Source organism: Lissotriton helveticus, chromosome 9 (assembly GCF_964261635.1).
Source record: "Lissotriton helveticus chromosome 9, aLisHel1.1, whole genome shotgun sequence".
NCBI lineage: Eukaryota > Metazoa > Chordata > Amphibia > Caudata > Salamandridae > Lissotriton > Lissotriton helveticus.
The window spans coordinates 1,209,101,825-1,209,119,096 of NC_136070.1; the positions used below are offsets into that span (position 1 = coordinate 1,209,101,825).

General features: G+C 45.3%; 1 protein-coding gene across 3 annotated transcripts in view; it reads left to right on the forward strand.

The window, feature by feature from the left end:
• LOC144782352 (protein SSUH2 homolog) overlaps positions 1-17,272 on the forward strand; it is a 274,648-nt gene that overhangs the window by 157,271 nt on the left and 100,105 nt on the right. The window contains exon 12 of one of the 3 annotated variants that reach the window (XM_078661669.1): positions 11,648-11,974. The exons of the other annotated variants lie outside the window; for them this stretch is intronic. Within the exon in view, the coding sequence (XP_078517795.1) occupies positions 11,648-11,788 (141 nt within the window). The 3' untranslated portion in view covers positions 11,789-11,974. Of the gene's footprint in view, positions 1-11,647; positions 11,975-17,272 lie in introns of those variants that run through there. 3 annotated transcript variants of the gene reach the window in all.

Consider the following 17,272-nt stretch of genomic DNA (forward strand, 5'->3'; position numbering starts at 1 on the left):
CACTGACAGAAGACACCCTGTCCACTGCCTGCCTGGCGGATGTTGACTGAAACCCGGCCTGTAATTATTGAACGGAAAACAGGAAGTGCTATTACAATACCACTGATAAATAAATATAAGGTACGTACGCTGTGTGGTGCAAAAAGTCACACTTTGATTTTCCTAATAGACAGTACAATATTTTTGAAATTGCGTACTCTGTCTGAGTCACCTTTTGAAGGAAAAATATGTATGGCCAAATTAATTTAGCGGATCTTTCCCCTCAAGCTAGGTGTACTGTAAACTGTGTTTTAGAACAAAATTAGACCTTCCCAGCAATGCTCCCACCAAGACCCTTACTAAAGCCAGTCGCAAAAATGTAGAAGACCCCCAATCAGATCTCAAAAAACGAGGCCTAGCAGAAAAATGGTGACAAAACGTACTTTGAAAGTAAAAGTAGGCCCAAATACCCCCTTACCCACCGTGGATTGTATTCAAACCACTTGCAAGCAAGCAAAAGTATCCATAGCCAGCATCGCTCCAAGAGTGCTCTAAGACCCCAGAACTCAGTTGCAAAAATCTAGAACACCCCGAAACACATGCAATCCTGCTGCTAGGGCTAACCCTAACGAACCCTAAGTTACAAAAAGTGCCAAAAGGCTTTTCCTTATGGATTTTGTCCAAACCACTTCTATCCGGTATTAGACCTTCCCAGGAATGCCCCAAGAGACCCGCCAACCCACCCGCAAAAAAGCACGCAACAACACCCCCAAACAGCCAAAAAGCAAAATCTCATACTTACAATATCTCTCGGCCTTCGGTCCAAACGCGCTGTGCAGCAAGGTCATCATCATAACTCCTGTTTTCCACCACGGATTTCCTGAAAAGCAAATGCAATCAAGATCAGACTTTCGCAGCAGTGCTCCGACAGAGACACCAAAACCCACCCACAAACACCAGGAAGCCCCCCAAACAGGCCCCCGAAAACGCTACATTGAGCAAGATGTCAGAAGAAATAGCAAAAAAAAAATCTGCATGGATTTTGTCCAAACCACTTCTATCCGGTATTAGACCTTCCCAGGAATGCCCCAAGAGACCCGCCAACCCACCCGCAAAAAAGCACGCGACAACACCCCCAAACAGCCAAAAAGCAAAATCTCATACTTACAATATCTCTCGGCCTTCGGTTCAAACGCGCTGTGCAGCTAGGTCATCATCATACCTCCTGTTTTCCACCACGGATTTCCTGAAAAGCAAATGCAATCAAGATTAGACTGTCGCAGCAGTGCTCCCAGACCCCAAAAGTCACCCACAAACACCCAGAACCCCGCCAAAGAGCACCTCAAAGGCAAGCAAGTCAGCAAAAACGGCAAGAAATTTCCGCCTCATATTTGGTCCAAAACACTTTTATCCGTTATTAGAGCTTCACAGCAATGGGCCCAGAGCCGTCAACTCACCCGCAAAGAAGTAGAACACCTCCACAAGTGCTGAGTCTTTCTTCATTGGGCGTAATCCAGCCCTCTGCTTTGAGGGAAATAGGAGTCTGGAGGAGGAGGATAGAGGAGCATGTTCTTCTGAACTTGTGAACCTGAGGAATGTAGACTGCGGCACCTTCAAATCAATAAGCAAACAAGTGAAGACAGTTCTGCTGATGGGCTTGTTTTTGTGATTAGGTGATTAAAGTTTGAATTAAATTAACTGTGCAAAACAAAGAAAGACAGACACACAGGAATAAAAGTGAATAAGGACGAAAAAGAAATGTATTGATTCATTGTCTCATTTTCAGGGCTCGGTGTCAGGGAATAAGAATAAGAGTTTGTCATCATACTCTGCGAATTCAGGCAGGATGAGTTCAGCGTCACCGAACAGAGAACAAATTCCCTCATCTACGTTGCTGTCCTCCTCGTCTTCATGCGGCGTGCTTTCTCGTACTTTGTAATCTGGTGGTATGAGGTGCTGATTCATCTTGATCATTGTTAGCCTCTCCACATTTTTGGGCAAGAGGCGGCTCCGTTTGGGAGTTACAATGCCACCAGCAGCACTGAAAACACGTTCAGAAGACACACTTGCGAGTGGGCAAGACAAGTAGTTTATAGCCAGGTTGGAGAGCTGTGGCCACAATTGTTTTTTCCCATGCCAATACTGCAATGGCTCATCATTAAGAAAGACCTCTGTTGAGTCATTCAGATAGTCCTGCACCATCGACTCAAGGTCCTCAACGGTTCCTCCACTTTGCTTACTTTTTGCTGTGCTTGTGACATTTTTTCGAGAACCATACCCAAGCAAAGTTAGCCAATCCTCTTCAGCAGCCAATGTTACTCTTGTGTGTGGTGCAGATGATCCGGTTGCCGGTGTCTTTAACGGCTGAGAGGTCACTTGTGCCACAGCCACAGGTGCAGAAGTGGATTCTTTTGACTGGGGATGGCCTGCTGATGCTGATGCTGATGTACTGCCTTCTCCTTCAATATCCTGCCGTTCTTTTTCAAACCTCTTGGCTGACCAGGCTAGCCAACGTTTGTACTTTTTAACATCTTCATCAGCAAAAGGAAAGAATGCTTGGCCTGCCAGCGCCTTTTTGTAGCGTGGATCCAGAATAGTAGCACAAATGTAATGCTGTTCTGAGTTGATCATTTTAAGACGTTCATCACCATGTAGGCGCTCTAATAATTTCTCCGACAAAACAAAAGGGTCTTTGTTTTTTTCATCTTTTTCTAACTCAGAAGACACCGCCTTCAGTTGGTGCTCCAGCATGCACAACAATGGGATAGCTTTTCCCAAATTACAGTCCTCCTTGCTGACTGCACGCGTGAAGACCTCAAAAGGACGAAGCATTTCTGTCAGGCTTTTAACTATTTCCCAGTGCGCCGCATCCATCCTCAGGTCCTTCTGAGCTGTACCCAGTGTTAAGAAATAGTGATCGAGTACGTATACTGCTCATACAGACGCTCAAGCATGTAGAAGGTTGAGTTCCAACGTGTTGCCACCTCCTGGATGAGTGCTTTCACTGGCATTCGACGTTCATGTAGCAGGCTCCTCAGATGCTTCCGGGCCTTAAAAGAAATGGCTGAAATGGTTGCACATTTTTCGGCAGGTGGCCATTACCTCGCACGCTGGACTGTCTTTATCACTCAAGAATTTTTGAACTACCAGGTTGATACAGTGCGCCAAACACGGCACTCTGAAATAGTCACCCAGCGCCATGGCCTTAACTACATTGGCGCCATTATCCGTGGAAACATAACCAATCCGGCGTTGTTTTGGGGACAGCCAGTGAAAGACCTTTTTGTTAAACTCGTCCAAAATGTTTCGTGCTGTGTGACTTTTCTCCAAGCCAAACATGGCTAGTGTTGCATGTTTCCGAGCAGCTTTAAAAACTTGGTCCGGGTCAACACCTGCGTTTAGCTTTGCTTTAACACCTGAAAAAGAGACCCAGTGTGCAGTGATGCACATGTAATCCGCGCCTGCGCCACTGGTCCACATGTCTGTTGTCAGATGTATAGTGTGAACAGCACTCTTCTGCAAAGCTGCTCCAATCACCTCCAGCACATCTTCATGTAGTGCTGGAACCGCAACTCTGGCAAAATAGAACCGGCTAGGAACCTTCCATTTAGGGCAGAGCGCTGCCACTAATTCTAGAAAACCTACCGCTTCTACAAAAGAAAAAGGGAGAAGGTCCACAGCTAGCATTTTAGCCAGCTTAGTGTTATACAGACGCGTCGGTGGGTGGTTGCGTTCATATGGCGCGTCTGAAGAAAACATGGTTCTAATGTTGCCCTGGACCAAGCATTTACGGGATGATAATGACTTCCTTGACCCAATAATGCTCGCTGGTGAACTTTTTCGCGTTGGTGTCTCACTCGCTACACCACTCTTAGTGTGCCTCACATGGGGTGTGCTGCTGACAGGGGTACTGGGTGTAAGTGAAGTGTTTGACACGTCTTCTTCCTCCTCGTCATCATCAGATGAAACATCAACGTTTTCTTGACTTCCAATTCGGGCTTCCTTGATCGCCTTTAGGTGCGCAAACCATTGGACAGTGTGCTGTCTCTTAAGATGACGTCTCTGGCCTCCGGTACCATAGTTGGTACCAAACTTACCACGACTAACTGCAAGCTTACAAATGGTACAAATGGCGAACTTTTCCCTTTTTGGGCAAACAGTAAAGAAGTCCCAAACTGGGGACTTGAAGTGTCTGTGGGGGCCGGAGGAGGCGGCGATACTGGTGGTGGTGGTCATGCTGCTAATGCCAGATAAAGTGGAGGATCTGGATTGCCCAACTTTTGTACGTTGTGCACTTTCACCGCCACTAATTAAGGTCGAGGTGGATGGAGGTCCCTTCTTGCGAGAAAGAAATATGGAAGCGGTACGAGTTGGTGTACTACTTAACTCCAATGATTGTGGTGTTTCCACTGCCTCCTCGTCGACAACATCATCATCATCACGCTCAGCAGCTTTTCGGGCTAGGGTCAAAATGTCTGTTTGCTGCATGCCCGCTGGGGCTGCAGTGACCTTTATGATGACTGGGTCGTCGTTGTCAGAGTCTTCATCAGCAGCAGTATCCGCCACTTCTTGTTGAGCCTCATCATCACACTCCATAACTCTGAGACTTTGGACGAGCTTCCTTTTACGCTTAACTACCTTTGTCAGATCATGGTGTGCCTCACTCTCAGACGGCAGTGGTGCTGGTTCCCAATTTTGATCCGTATCATCAGAAGGAGGTGTGCTTGAAGAAGATGTAGACACCACCCTTGATCTCTTCCTTGCTAGGGGTGTGGAAGACAATGAATGATCATCAGGAGGAGTGTCTTTCTCAAATGATACCTCGCCTTGATTGTCGATTTCCTGATGTGCCCCTACTTCGGGAGGAACAACTATTGTGGGCACTTGTGACCCTCCATGCACCTCTGCTTGCGCATCTCCTTGCGCTGCCTCTCCTTCCACATGTACTTGGGCTTGTACTTGCACATGTGGTTTTTGTTGCGGCTGTGGTTGTTCAACACTCGTCAGATGAGTTACAACAACCTGTGTTGATTGAGGGACATTGCTGCTACTTTCTTGCGATGAGCCAACATCACTGGTCGATGGTGATTGAACAACTAGACTAAGTGCCTCTGCAGCAGTGAAGGGCTTGGACTTAAGTTGGCGTGGTGGTGGTGGTGGCACTGAGCCCAATGGAGCGGGGGTGCTGCTCCCAGCTTGGTCCCCAGCAGATCCCGCTGCTGCTGCAGGCATACTTTTTTTTTTACTCCCAAAAAAAGGGGCGGCCGGCACACCAGTCTCCTTGGTAACTTGCTTCTTCTGCTCCTTACTGGCAACTTTCTTGCTAGAGGAGCTACGGGTAACTTTTTTTGGGGCCATCTTCTTCAGAGCAGGTCAGAACAGCAGGCAGCAGTTGCACGAGTTGCAGAGTTGTCTGTGTCCAGACGTGACGTCGCGTGACGTTATGCTGCACGCACACACACCGCTGCAGGACTTCCTGGCACTGGTGGTTCTCTTGAGTCTTGTGCACCTAAAAGCAATGGAAGACAGAGGAAAATCAGTTCAGTTATACACCCCAAAAAATCGAAAAACACAGAAAAATCAGCACAATCCCATGCCATCCATGATGTTTACATTCAAGACACCACACCGAAAGACTAGGCCCATGCAACACTCACTACCCCTGGGCATAATTGATGAAAAGTAGGAAAAATAAGTGCAGGCCTCAGACACTGCCTCTCTTCAAAATGGCCCCTTGCACCCCAAGCCAGTCCACATCAACAGTACACCCCAAAAAAACAGAAAAACACCCACAAATCACCACAATCCAATGCCATCCAGGATGTTTACATTAAAGAGAGTGAGACCACACCACAGGCACACTCAGTCCATGCACCACTACCCCTGGGCAAAGGGCCCCACCAGCAGACCCAAAAAACGACAAAAACCACAAAATTCAGCACAATCCCAGCCCATCCATGGCCTCAATGGTGTTTAAATTCAAGAAGACACCCCACAGAAAGACTAGGCCCATGCAACACTCACTACCCCTGGGCATAATGGATGAAAAGTAGGCAAAATAAGTGCAGGCCTCAGACACTGCCTCTCTTCAAAATGGCCCCTTGCCCCCCAAGCACATGTTGCCTGTACCAGCCAGCACTCAAGATGGCCACCACCACCACCCACATGGCCAGTCCACATCAACAGTACACCCCAAAAAAACTGAAAAACACCCAAAAATCACCACAATCCAATGCCATCCAGGATGTTTACATTAAAGAGAGTGAGACCCCACAGGCACACTCAGTCCATGCATCACTACCCCTTGGCAAAAGGCCACACCAGCAGCCCCAAAAAAACGACAAAAAACAGCACAATCCCAGCCCATCCATGGCCTCAATGGTGTTTAAATTCAACAAGACACCCCACAGAAAGACTAGGCCCATGCAACACTCACCACCCCTGGGCAAAGGGCCCCACCAGCAGCCCCAAAAAACGACAAAAACCACAAAATTCAGCACAATCCCAGCCCATCCATGGCCTCAATGGTGTTTAAATTCAAGAAGACACCCCACAGAAAGACTAGGCCCATGCAACACTCACCCCCCCCTGGGCAAAGGGCCCCACCAGCAGCCCCAAAAAATGACAAAAACCACAAAATTCAGCACAATCCCAGCCCATCCATGGCCTCAATGGTGTTTAAATTCAACAAAACAGTTGTATCATGCACCCATAACCAACCCTGGTCCTACTGGATACTGTGGCTACCCACAATATATTTTATTTAATGTTCTGAAAAAGTGCCAAAATTGTAGTTGCAGCAACTGTAATGCCCCAAACAAACTTACTTGTGAAAGTTGATTTCTAATCTAAAAGTGATCCAAAGAAAGTCAAAAAGGCCTCAAATCCAAATATCCAGCAGCACCCACAAAAAGTAATCCTTCCAGGTCAAGGTCCAAATGAAAGTGACCAGCACATGAAGAAAGCACTGGGAGGAGCCTGCTGGACAGGAACAGGAAGTTGGAGACTGTGGGGCACTTCCTTCCTCCCCCCCCCAAAAAAAATTGACTCCTTGCAAAAAAAAGGCCATGCAAATGTCAACCTGAGGAGTGATTCTGATAAAAATCATCATTTTCTGGAGGTTTATCCTGTTTGCTGGTGGATTTCTTGTGCAGAATTGCAAAATCTCTATTTCGCGAGTGTGAGATTGTTCCTGTCCGCCGCAACTACGTGTTCGCAATTGCGAACTCTCGCGAGGCGTGCTGTGCAAGGTGGCAAGCCGCGATTACGTATTCGCGGGCGCCAAACTCCCGCGGGAACCCGCAGCAAGATCCAAAATGGCGCAGCACTCGCAAAATATGATCGAGAAAAACAACTCGGCAAACACTTAATGACGGAAAGTGAACGCCGTGCACCACGCCGCGCGCCGCAATATTGTATCACCAAGCAAAAAATCCGCCGCGAGCGAAATCACGGATTTTCGACAAATTCGCGAGAGTTCGCGGATTGCGAATTTGCCGAAAATCCGAAAAATCCCCGATCGGAGCGGATTTTACGCCCATGCTTAGACTGAACCTTTGTTGTTTACTGATTACGGGCACTGTTGATGTTTGTTTGAGTAGTTAGCTCGGAGGTATTTCGATGTATATTATGCAGAATCTGTTGGTTCTTGTGGTCTAAGTGCAGCTGAGCATTGGGGGGGTTGGGGGGTGTCCATAGAATGAGTGTGTTGAAGAAGGCCTTGCTAAATATGAAGAGCTATGGACCAAAATGGTAATTGGAGATGGTGTGGAAATTAATTTTTGGGTACAGTATTTTGTTTCCAAATGACACTTTCAACCGTGCCACTGATGCCGCTCGGTGTACTTTTAAGAGCTGCTTCAAGTGAAAGATGTGTTTGCATTTTGTTGTGTTCTGTTTTAGAGGACTATAAATTGGAAAATTAGTTGGCCAGCATATTTAGCATTACATTGCCCATGTATGATCGTGAATGCATGAGCATTGGGGGGTTAGGGGGGTCCATAGAATGAGTGTGTTGAAGAAGGCCTTGCTAAATATGAAGAGCTATGGACCAAAATGGTAATTGGAGATGGTGTGGAAATTAATTTTTGGGTACAGTATTTTGTTTCCAAATGACACTTTCAACCCTGCCACTGATGCCGCTCGGTGTACTTTTAAGAGCTGCTTCAAGTGAAAGATGTGTTTGCATTTTGTTGTGTTCTGTTTTAGAGGACTATAAATTGGAAAATGAGTTGGCCAACATATTTAGCATTACATTGCCCATGTATGATCGTGATTGCATGATAGTGATATCCATGGTTATTAATAGGGTCATGTGCTTTCCCCACGCTAAACCTAAAGTCCAGCATGAAAAATTGGCCCTCGGTCCTAAACGGCTTAAGATACATTGCGATCTTAAAATTGTGGTTATAGTCACCAAAACCAAACCTTGGGGGTGAGTCTTTCAAGTGAAGGACAAAAGAGCATCTGTTTTATACTTCAAAGCATTAAGGGTGTATACAAACCAGTGCAGAAATATCCTCACCTGGATGAAAAGAGCAATAGTTAGCAACTCCCATTTCCTCCATGTGAGCAGATGAGCTCAAAACCGGCATCTTATTCATGATTTTCCTCTTTTGTATGACATAAAAGACAGCTCATTTTTAGGCCTGCAATAGACCGCTTTCCTGTTCTGCCAGGGAACAGGAAGAGAGAGTTGACTTTGGGTCAGCCCCTTTCATTCATTGGCTTTCATATGTTTGTCATTATTTGCAGATTTTTTTTGGAGTGGGCTATCCATCAAGACCACGCTATTTCGAGCATGGTCACATTGATCCGTTTGAGTTCCCATTAGGGCTTGTTGCTGGGCACCACATAGCCGTTTTGTAGACTACAGATGGAAAATACAAAAACTGTCCTGCAAATGAAAGATTCAATAAAACGTGAAATATAAACTGACACAAAACTGACCTAGATTACATTAATTGTTTATAAATAGTCCGTGTTTTCCCCTGTAAAGTTAAGGACAAGATTTTAGGGATCCGATTACTTGTCCGTTTTAGAATGTTTTTGTCCTAAATGAAAAAGCACCGCTACAAGGGTGAGTCTCCCCCGATCATGGGAGATTAATAAGTCTTTCAAATATCCTCTTATATAGACGCTGAGTCGTGATGTACAAAATTCAATGTTCTTTTAATGATCCACTTAGAGACAAGACACCAGCCAACGCGTTTCGTTCTGTCACCAGAACTTCTTCAGGGCGCAAATGATATTTCAAAGACGTGCTGTGTTCCAAAAAAAGTTTTTTAGATGTTTTCCCATATATATGAATTTTCTGTATTCGGTTTTCCTTCTACGGTAAGCCCGGTGATCTGGGTACTCAAATAATTCCCAGATTTTGGATTTATATTTCTTGTAAGTGTATAGTAAGCAAGGCTTAACTTATGCAATTGAAGTTCGTTCTACATAGTCAGAAAATCCCACCTCCTATTCCTTGGGGAAAACCAAGTAGATTTCTCCTTACGGCAGTTGCCTGTTGGGTCGATCTGGATATCACAAATTCGGCGTCTCGGTATCCTGACGCGATATCGTCTCCATTGCTAGACTTGTCCGTTCTAGAATGCTACAGGGTCTGGGGGCTCCGCCCGCTTTAAGTCCTGTTTCGATTGAATGCTTTCTGGAGTTCATATACTGTTGTCTGTGGTGCCCCCTCACGAATTATTAGTCCATAGGTGGTTGACCACCCCGCCATTGGATTTGAGGTTGCTACCAGGGTTACAGTGCTTTTCTTATCAAGTGTCGTTTCTGCGCCCCCTAGTGGCCTTATTAACAAACTAGTTTGATTTTAGTGTGTAACCTTTTCAAACCGTTCATCGGATTAAAGCGGGTATAAACCCCACTTACACGACATAGCTTATTGCCAGGAGCACAGGGTAGTTTGACTTCCAGTAAAATACTTTTCCAGCTATCTTCAATGAGCTTTGATCTAGGCAGATGACTTGTAGTTTGAATTATCTCGGATGTTTACCATGTTTAGTAAAACCGTGGCTCTGTGTGTGTGTGTGTGTGCGGCTGGCTCTGTGTGTGTGTGTGTGTGGCTGGCTCTGTGTGTGTGTGTGCGGCTGGCTCTGTGTGTGTGTGTGTGCGGCTGGCTCTGTGTGTGTGTGTGTGTGTGTGTGTGCGGCTGGCTCTGTGTGTGTGTGTGCGGCTTGCTCTGTGTGTGTGTGTGCGGCTTGCTCTGTGTGTGTGTGTGCGGCTGGCTGTGTGTGTGTGCGCGGCTGGCTGTGTGTGCGTGCGCGGCTGGCTGTGTGCGCGTGCGCGGCTGGCTGTGTGTGTGTGTGTGCGGCTGGCTGTGTGTGTGTGCGGCTGGCTGTGTGTGTGTGTGTGTGTGCGGCTGGCTGTGTGTGTGTGTGTGTGTGCGGCTGTGTGTGTGTGTGTGCGGCTGGCTGTGTGTGTGTGTGCGGCTGGCTGTGTGTGTGTGTGCGGCTGTGTGTGTGTGTGCGGCTGGCTCTGTGTGTGTGTGTGTGTGGCTCTGTGTGTATGTGTGGGTGCAAATGCAATAGGTCTCACATTTGCGAGAGATTAAGCTAGTGGCAATTTAAATGACAATGCCATTTATTTATCTGTTTTCAAAACCAACACATAAATACAAATTTTGTCATTTACAATGCCAATAGCTCTAACTTTTCCAAAGGTGAAACCATTGCATTGTAAATGCTTGTTCATCTATGTACCCCATATCATGGACAGCATCCCCAAATCCATTAGGTCCACCACAACGCTGCTCCAATGTAGGAAAGACCTGAAGACACACTACTTTAAAGAAGATCCCACTACAATGAAGTACCAGTCTGAACCCAAATGTGAGCTGCCTCTCCTATTACTCATTGAATGTATAGCTGCCTTTGAGTAGAACTCTGATGCCTTATGGCTGGGATTGCAATATACAAATACCATATATAACCATTCGAAAAATGGTGCTTATCATATTTCATACATTTGTGAATAATCAACATTATTGAACTCTCAACATTAAGTAGTGCTTGCCTTTATCAAGTCTTAGGACTTAATTTAGAGGAGTGTGGTAATGAGGTATATAGCTGGTTACCCACTACCTCCCTGGTTCACACTCTACCTCAGGGAGTGCCTCCAAAGTCACATCACTGTATAGACCATGCTGCAGTGCTTCATGGACACAGAACTGTGTGGGGGCTACTTCCTCAAGGTATGACTGTGTCTGATGCCTAACCTTATTGGATTCACAAACCAATTGTATGACTTTTCTCATCTTGGAAACACAGAAATTTCTCATGTGAACAGCAGAACTAGGTGTGTTTCCAATGTGGGAAAGGGAAACCTCTACATCTACCTTCCCCCGTTACTCATTCTTATTAGGGTGTAGGGTGGTTTATCAGAAAACATTTTCCTGAAAAGAAAAAACACAATTAATGTAAACATGCAGATTAGGCAATCCAGACAATTCGCCTGGTCTGCGTAAAACATGGTCACAAGTAAGACTTAATCTAGCTCAAATGTAGATATATTGTAAATCTATTCCTTCACTGCTATATAAACAGTCACATGCTATGGTGACCTGGGTACATGGGAAGCACTCTCCAGACAATTGTAGTGTTCTTGTAGAACTTCAGTTGATTTCAAGGTGTCTCTGCTGTTTTGCTTTCTTTCTTAGAGACAAACAATCGAGCTGGTTGCACTCACCAAGGTGAACTATACCTGGGGCGAGAAGCCGCACACCTATTTTGTATATGGAGAGGAGAATAAAGTATACACCGACAACTATCCAGCTAAGTGCTGCTGCGCTGTGATGTGAATGGGGAGAACTCACTGATGGGCATACCATGGACTGAACCTTCTGCCAGAATCATATAACCGGCCGGGACATTGATTATATCATGATTTTAAATCAAGGAGTATGAGTAACATCTTAATGTGATTTTGCTATTCATTTTTAAACCTTCATAATGTTTTATAATAAAAAAAAAAATTCTAAAAATCATTAGTTGCATTTATTTTATTTTAATACCGATTTACAAATATAGAGCGTGGGACTTAGGCCCTGATTACAAACAAGGGGCAGGTGGAGGTATTTACTAAGGCACAGCCAACTGGAATATTTACCGGAGTTAATAAATACTCGTATTCCAAGAAATTTAAAAAAATGGGCCTAACGTGGGAAAATGTGGAATTTGGTGCCTATGGTACAAAATGATATATGCATTTGTAATTAAATGGAGGAACAATAACAGGAGTAAGGCCCGTTAACCCAGGTGAGACCCAGCGCAGTATGCAACAAACAACAATGTCTCAACTGGAAATCATTAAAACAGGACAGTAAAAACAGTGATATAAATCACAATAGGGATGGGGGAACAAAGGAGGGGAGACCTTAACGAGAATGGTAGGGTGAAAGAATGAAATTGCTATTATTGTAAGAAGTTAAGCAGCACTACAGTACACATAATTATACAATGACCATAACACACAAAGTGAGCACTGGGCGTGCTAGTGAAGGTAGGCGGCGCAGTGACACAGGGTTGAAAGAGAACAGCGTGAACGGAGACAATGAATACGTTTAAAGTGGTCAAAATTACAAAATACATACAGTGTTGATGTACAGGATTCCAGCGCCCAAGTTCTAGGCTGGGGAGTCGACGGCGTTTCAACCAGAATGATTGCAGGTCATCATCAGGACAATGACCATTAGTTTGAGAGTGCTGCTAAATCGGACAGGGAAAAATCAACCATCCGGGTCTGAGCAATCAGTGAGTAGTGAAGACAACTTAAAAGAAAACCCTATAGGAAATATTGTCCAACTAAAATAATTTATTTTCACTTAAAAAAAATAATCCATACTAATATTATAAAGAGAGAGCCCAAACCTTTGAGGTGGGTAATCTCAGTAACCACAGCACCAATCACAACACCCAATACAGCGTTGGAAAGGGCAGTTGCAGCAGAAGGACATAGGCTATGCAGATGGCCACCATACATATTTTTCTTTTTTTGCTGAGTTTTATATAGCGCGAACTTGACCCGAACTGAATCAGGTATCAGAGCGCTTTACATAGCACCAGTTACATTACATAAGGACAAAAATTAATTTTTGTTAGGCACGGGGAGATTAAGTGATTTCCTCAGAATCACAGGATGTTTGGCATCGTTACCAAGACTCGAACCCAGATCCCCAGGTCCGAGCGCCTTAGCTGTTAGGCCAACTCCTCTATACATTTAAAAGGTAAAAGAACCGTGCCAGCAAAGTAGTCCCTTGTGGGCGTGTCTGCGTTGTGCTGTGGGCGTGGGCTTGGGGCGTGACTAACGCTGGGGGCGTCTGATACGGCCATCACATCGTAGGCTGGGGGCGTGACAGACTCTGGGGGCGTGACAAACGCTGGGGACGTGTGTCCGCCCTTCATGCCATGTGAGTCGTACATACAAGCGCCAATTACGTTGGTGCGCAGCATCAAGGGGCACGCTGGGGGTGTGAGAAACGATGGGGGCGTGTGCTACGTTCCGCCCTCCATGCCGTGTGGGTCGTACATTAATCAGAAGATTGTCTGGTGTGGCCGTGTGCTGGGGGCGTGACAAACGATTTCACCTGGAGACCTGGTAAGTAACGTTACTGCAGCCTCTCCTGCGCGCTGTTACTGAACTCTCTCATTCAACTAAATTACACGATCCTGATACCATCAACCAGGGCTCTAGCCGGGCTCAGGCGGCGGATCAGTACACTAATTACACGCGCCTGATAACATAAACCAGGGCTGCAGCTGGGCCTCAAGCGGGGGAACACACACCTGCTAACATCAAACAGGCCTGCATCTGGGCCTCAAGCGGGGGAACACGCAAATGAGAGTGTCTGCGGGGACAATTACTGCAGCCTCTCCTACTCGCTGTCACTCAACTCTCTCATTAAACGGATTTACCCGCGGCTGATAACTCTCTCATTCAACGACATTACACGCACCTGCTAACATCAACCAGGGCTGTAGCCGAGCTCAGGCGGCGGATCACTACACAAATTACACGCGCCTGCTAACATCAACCAGGGCTGCAGCTGGGCCTTCTCCGTCCCTATTCTAATGAAACAAAAAATTTTGTCTACCGCGAGATTTTAAAATAAATTGTCCTTGCCAAATACACACATTACACACATTATATTTCATACCCGGACAACGTCGGGACGGGCAGCTAGTATATATATATATATATATATATATATATATATTACCTACTGGCGGTCGCCAGTAGGTAGTTATAGTTAGGACCTAGTTTCCATAGGAAATCCGCAACATTCTATTGGGAATAACTTTGGCGCCGGTGGACGAATTTTCGCGAATGTCTCAAATTAGATGGCCCGCTCCGCTCTGCTCCTTCCCTGAAAGTTTGGGGGGGATTTGTCAAGCGGGGGCCGAGATAAAAGGGGGGTCCCAAAACGTGTTTTCTCCATGTTAATTTCCATAGGGCGGTTGGACTCACTTTTAGCCCGAACGGCTGAATGGATTCCCACCAAACTTGGCAAAATTGTAGGGACTGGTAGCCCGATGTGCCTTTCCTATGTCTCAAGATATGTGCTCCAGAGGATTTTGAGTAATTTAGGTACAAAAAAATAGATATATCTATAAGCGCGCCCCGGTACGCGCACCGGGGAGCGCACCCGGCGCGCTACGCGAGTACGCGAGCGGAAAGCTGATTGGCTCTCGGGTGTCTGTCAACATTCCAAACAGTCCGGATCGGCCGCCATCTTGTGTCTCGGTAGGATCGAGACACAAGAAGTGGCAAAAACAAAGGGGGAAATGACCATAAGGGGGCAGGGTAGACCCCCCTGACCCCCTAGGTTTGATGTGGGGGCTATAAAAGAGCCCCGCGGAAAAAAAAAACGATTTTCGCGGGGGAAGCGCCCGGTACGCGCACCGGGGAGCGTACCATGGGTCTGCATGATTAAATAAATATATTTGAACCTTTCACAATCATGTCACCTGTGTTACCTCAGAGAAGGAAGCAGATTGAGCTTCTTTCTTGTTGGTTTGTGTCATGTTTTTTGATAATGCTTGGTATCAACATTTGCAAGATAGAGGAATTGTATTTTGTGAAATAGTAAGGTTTCAGTAGTGAAATTGAATCCTTGTACATAGGACCTGCGGTGTGATTTAAAAAACGATTTTGGGGCAAATTAATGGCTTTTACATTTTTGAGAAGGAATAAATAGTGTCTGCATGATTAAATAAATATATTTCAACCTTTCACAATCATGTCACCTGTGTTACCTCAGATTAGGAATCAGATTGAGCTTCTTTCTTGTTGGTTTGTGTCATGTTTTTTGATAAAGCTTGGTATCAACATTTGCAAGATAGAGGAATTGTATTTTGAAAAATAGTAATCTTTCACTAGTGAAATTGAATGCTTGTACATAGGATCTGCGCACTGTTTATTAAATGTTATTTAAAAAACGATTTTGGGGCAAATGAATGGCTTTTACATTTTAGAGAAGGAATAAATAGTGTCTGCAAGATTAAATAAATATATTTGAACCTTTTACAATCATGTCACCTGTGTTTCCTCAGATTAGGGAGTAGATTGTGCAGATGAGGTGAGGTATGTCGAGGGGTGCAAAGGAGGTGAGGCCTGTGTCCATGAGTGCAGTGGAGAGGACTCACCTCCTCTGACCCTTGGACAAGACTCACCTCCTCTGTGCCCCTTGGACAGGCCTCAATGTATTGGGTATAATTGATGGTAACAGGGTGCAGATGAGGTGAGGTCAGACACTCACCTTCTTTCAGTCCCCCTGCTTCACTTCCCTTCTCCTCTCGTCCCTTTCTGTGCTTTCTCACTCATTTTCTTCTCGTTTATCAATGTACTCCACTTCACTTACTCTTTTTCATTTTTTTAAGAACACAGCTCTTTGATGAGAATTGGAGGTAGTTCTGAAAAGAACTTTTCTTTTCTTCTTTTTTTCTTTTTTTAGAACAAAAACAGGGAATGGGAAACTGCTCAACAGGAGCAAAAAAAAAAACAAAATTAGGGCTGGAAACGGCAGCGATGGTTATCCAATGCTCGAACCATGAGCAGAACACTTTGTTCCCCATAGCAAAGTAACTTATCGCAATATCTGCATTTAATAACGCCTTTATTAAAAGCAGGCTGGATGTTGGGAATCTGCTCTTTTGATTGCTCCCTCCCTGAGGCAGTTTGTCCTCCGGTTGAAGTAGAGGCCCCATCACTGGGAGCCTCTCGTGCCAGAGCCCTGACACTTTCCCGGGCAAAATTCTGGGGGTGCCTCCTCTCCACATGGCGAATCATTGTGGAGTTACCAAATGAATATTTCTTAGTGGGGTCACCCCGTGACAGGACAGTGTGACAAATCCTGCACTCCGCTTTTGGAGCATTTACTTTTTTCTGGTCATCAGGAATAGAAAAAACTTCCAAATAAAGTGTTCTTTTACTTTCGGCTGAGGAGCCTCTTCATCAAGAAATTCATTGGAGTCATCTTCACTGCTGGATGGTCTGGCAGCCATGATAATCCAAGATTTTATTCCCACAAAGATCCGACAGCAAAAAGGCAGGTCTTGCAGTCACAAAAGTGAAAGAAGAAGTGAAGGAAATGGGTGGGGATTTTATTCTTTGTTAAAAAAACTGTTAGGAACCAATGAAAAGTGTTATTTTCAGGTCACATGACCCGACGCGCTTACGCTACACGCCCCGGGGCGCGTAGCGTATGCGCGTCGGGGCGCTTACGCTGCACGATCGTATGCGCTCGGGCGATACGTGTCTTATGACGCACGGCGTCGCGGCTACGCGATAAGTCACAATGTTGTTTTCGTTCGCGGCAATAGCGCTAACTGGTACGCGCACCGGGGAGCGCCACAAGACTGCGCTTACCGGTGCGCTCACAGGTACGCGCACCGGGAGCGCTCCAGGGCAAAATAAATAAATAAATACATTTTTAAAAAAATAGTATTACATAAATATACAATATAGGATTCATTATAAAATAGAAATTAGCTATTAAAAAACCTATTAAATTCACTGAAAAAACCATAGGTTTCATACCAGTTATAGTTAGCTGGAAATTTTACTCGCATAAAACCATTGAAATTCCCACGTTATAGTTAGTTGGACTCACTATAACTTGCGCATGCAATGCACTGCCGATGACGTCACATATTACATCACTCATGACATGGTCAGTGACATCACTGATGACACCATCCTTGTGACAGAGTGACAGACCTCCTTTCACTGTAATGTAACCCTTGAAACTCATATTCAAAAATAGAAACTAACATTTTCAAAAAAA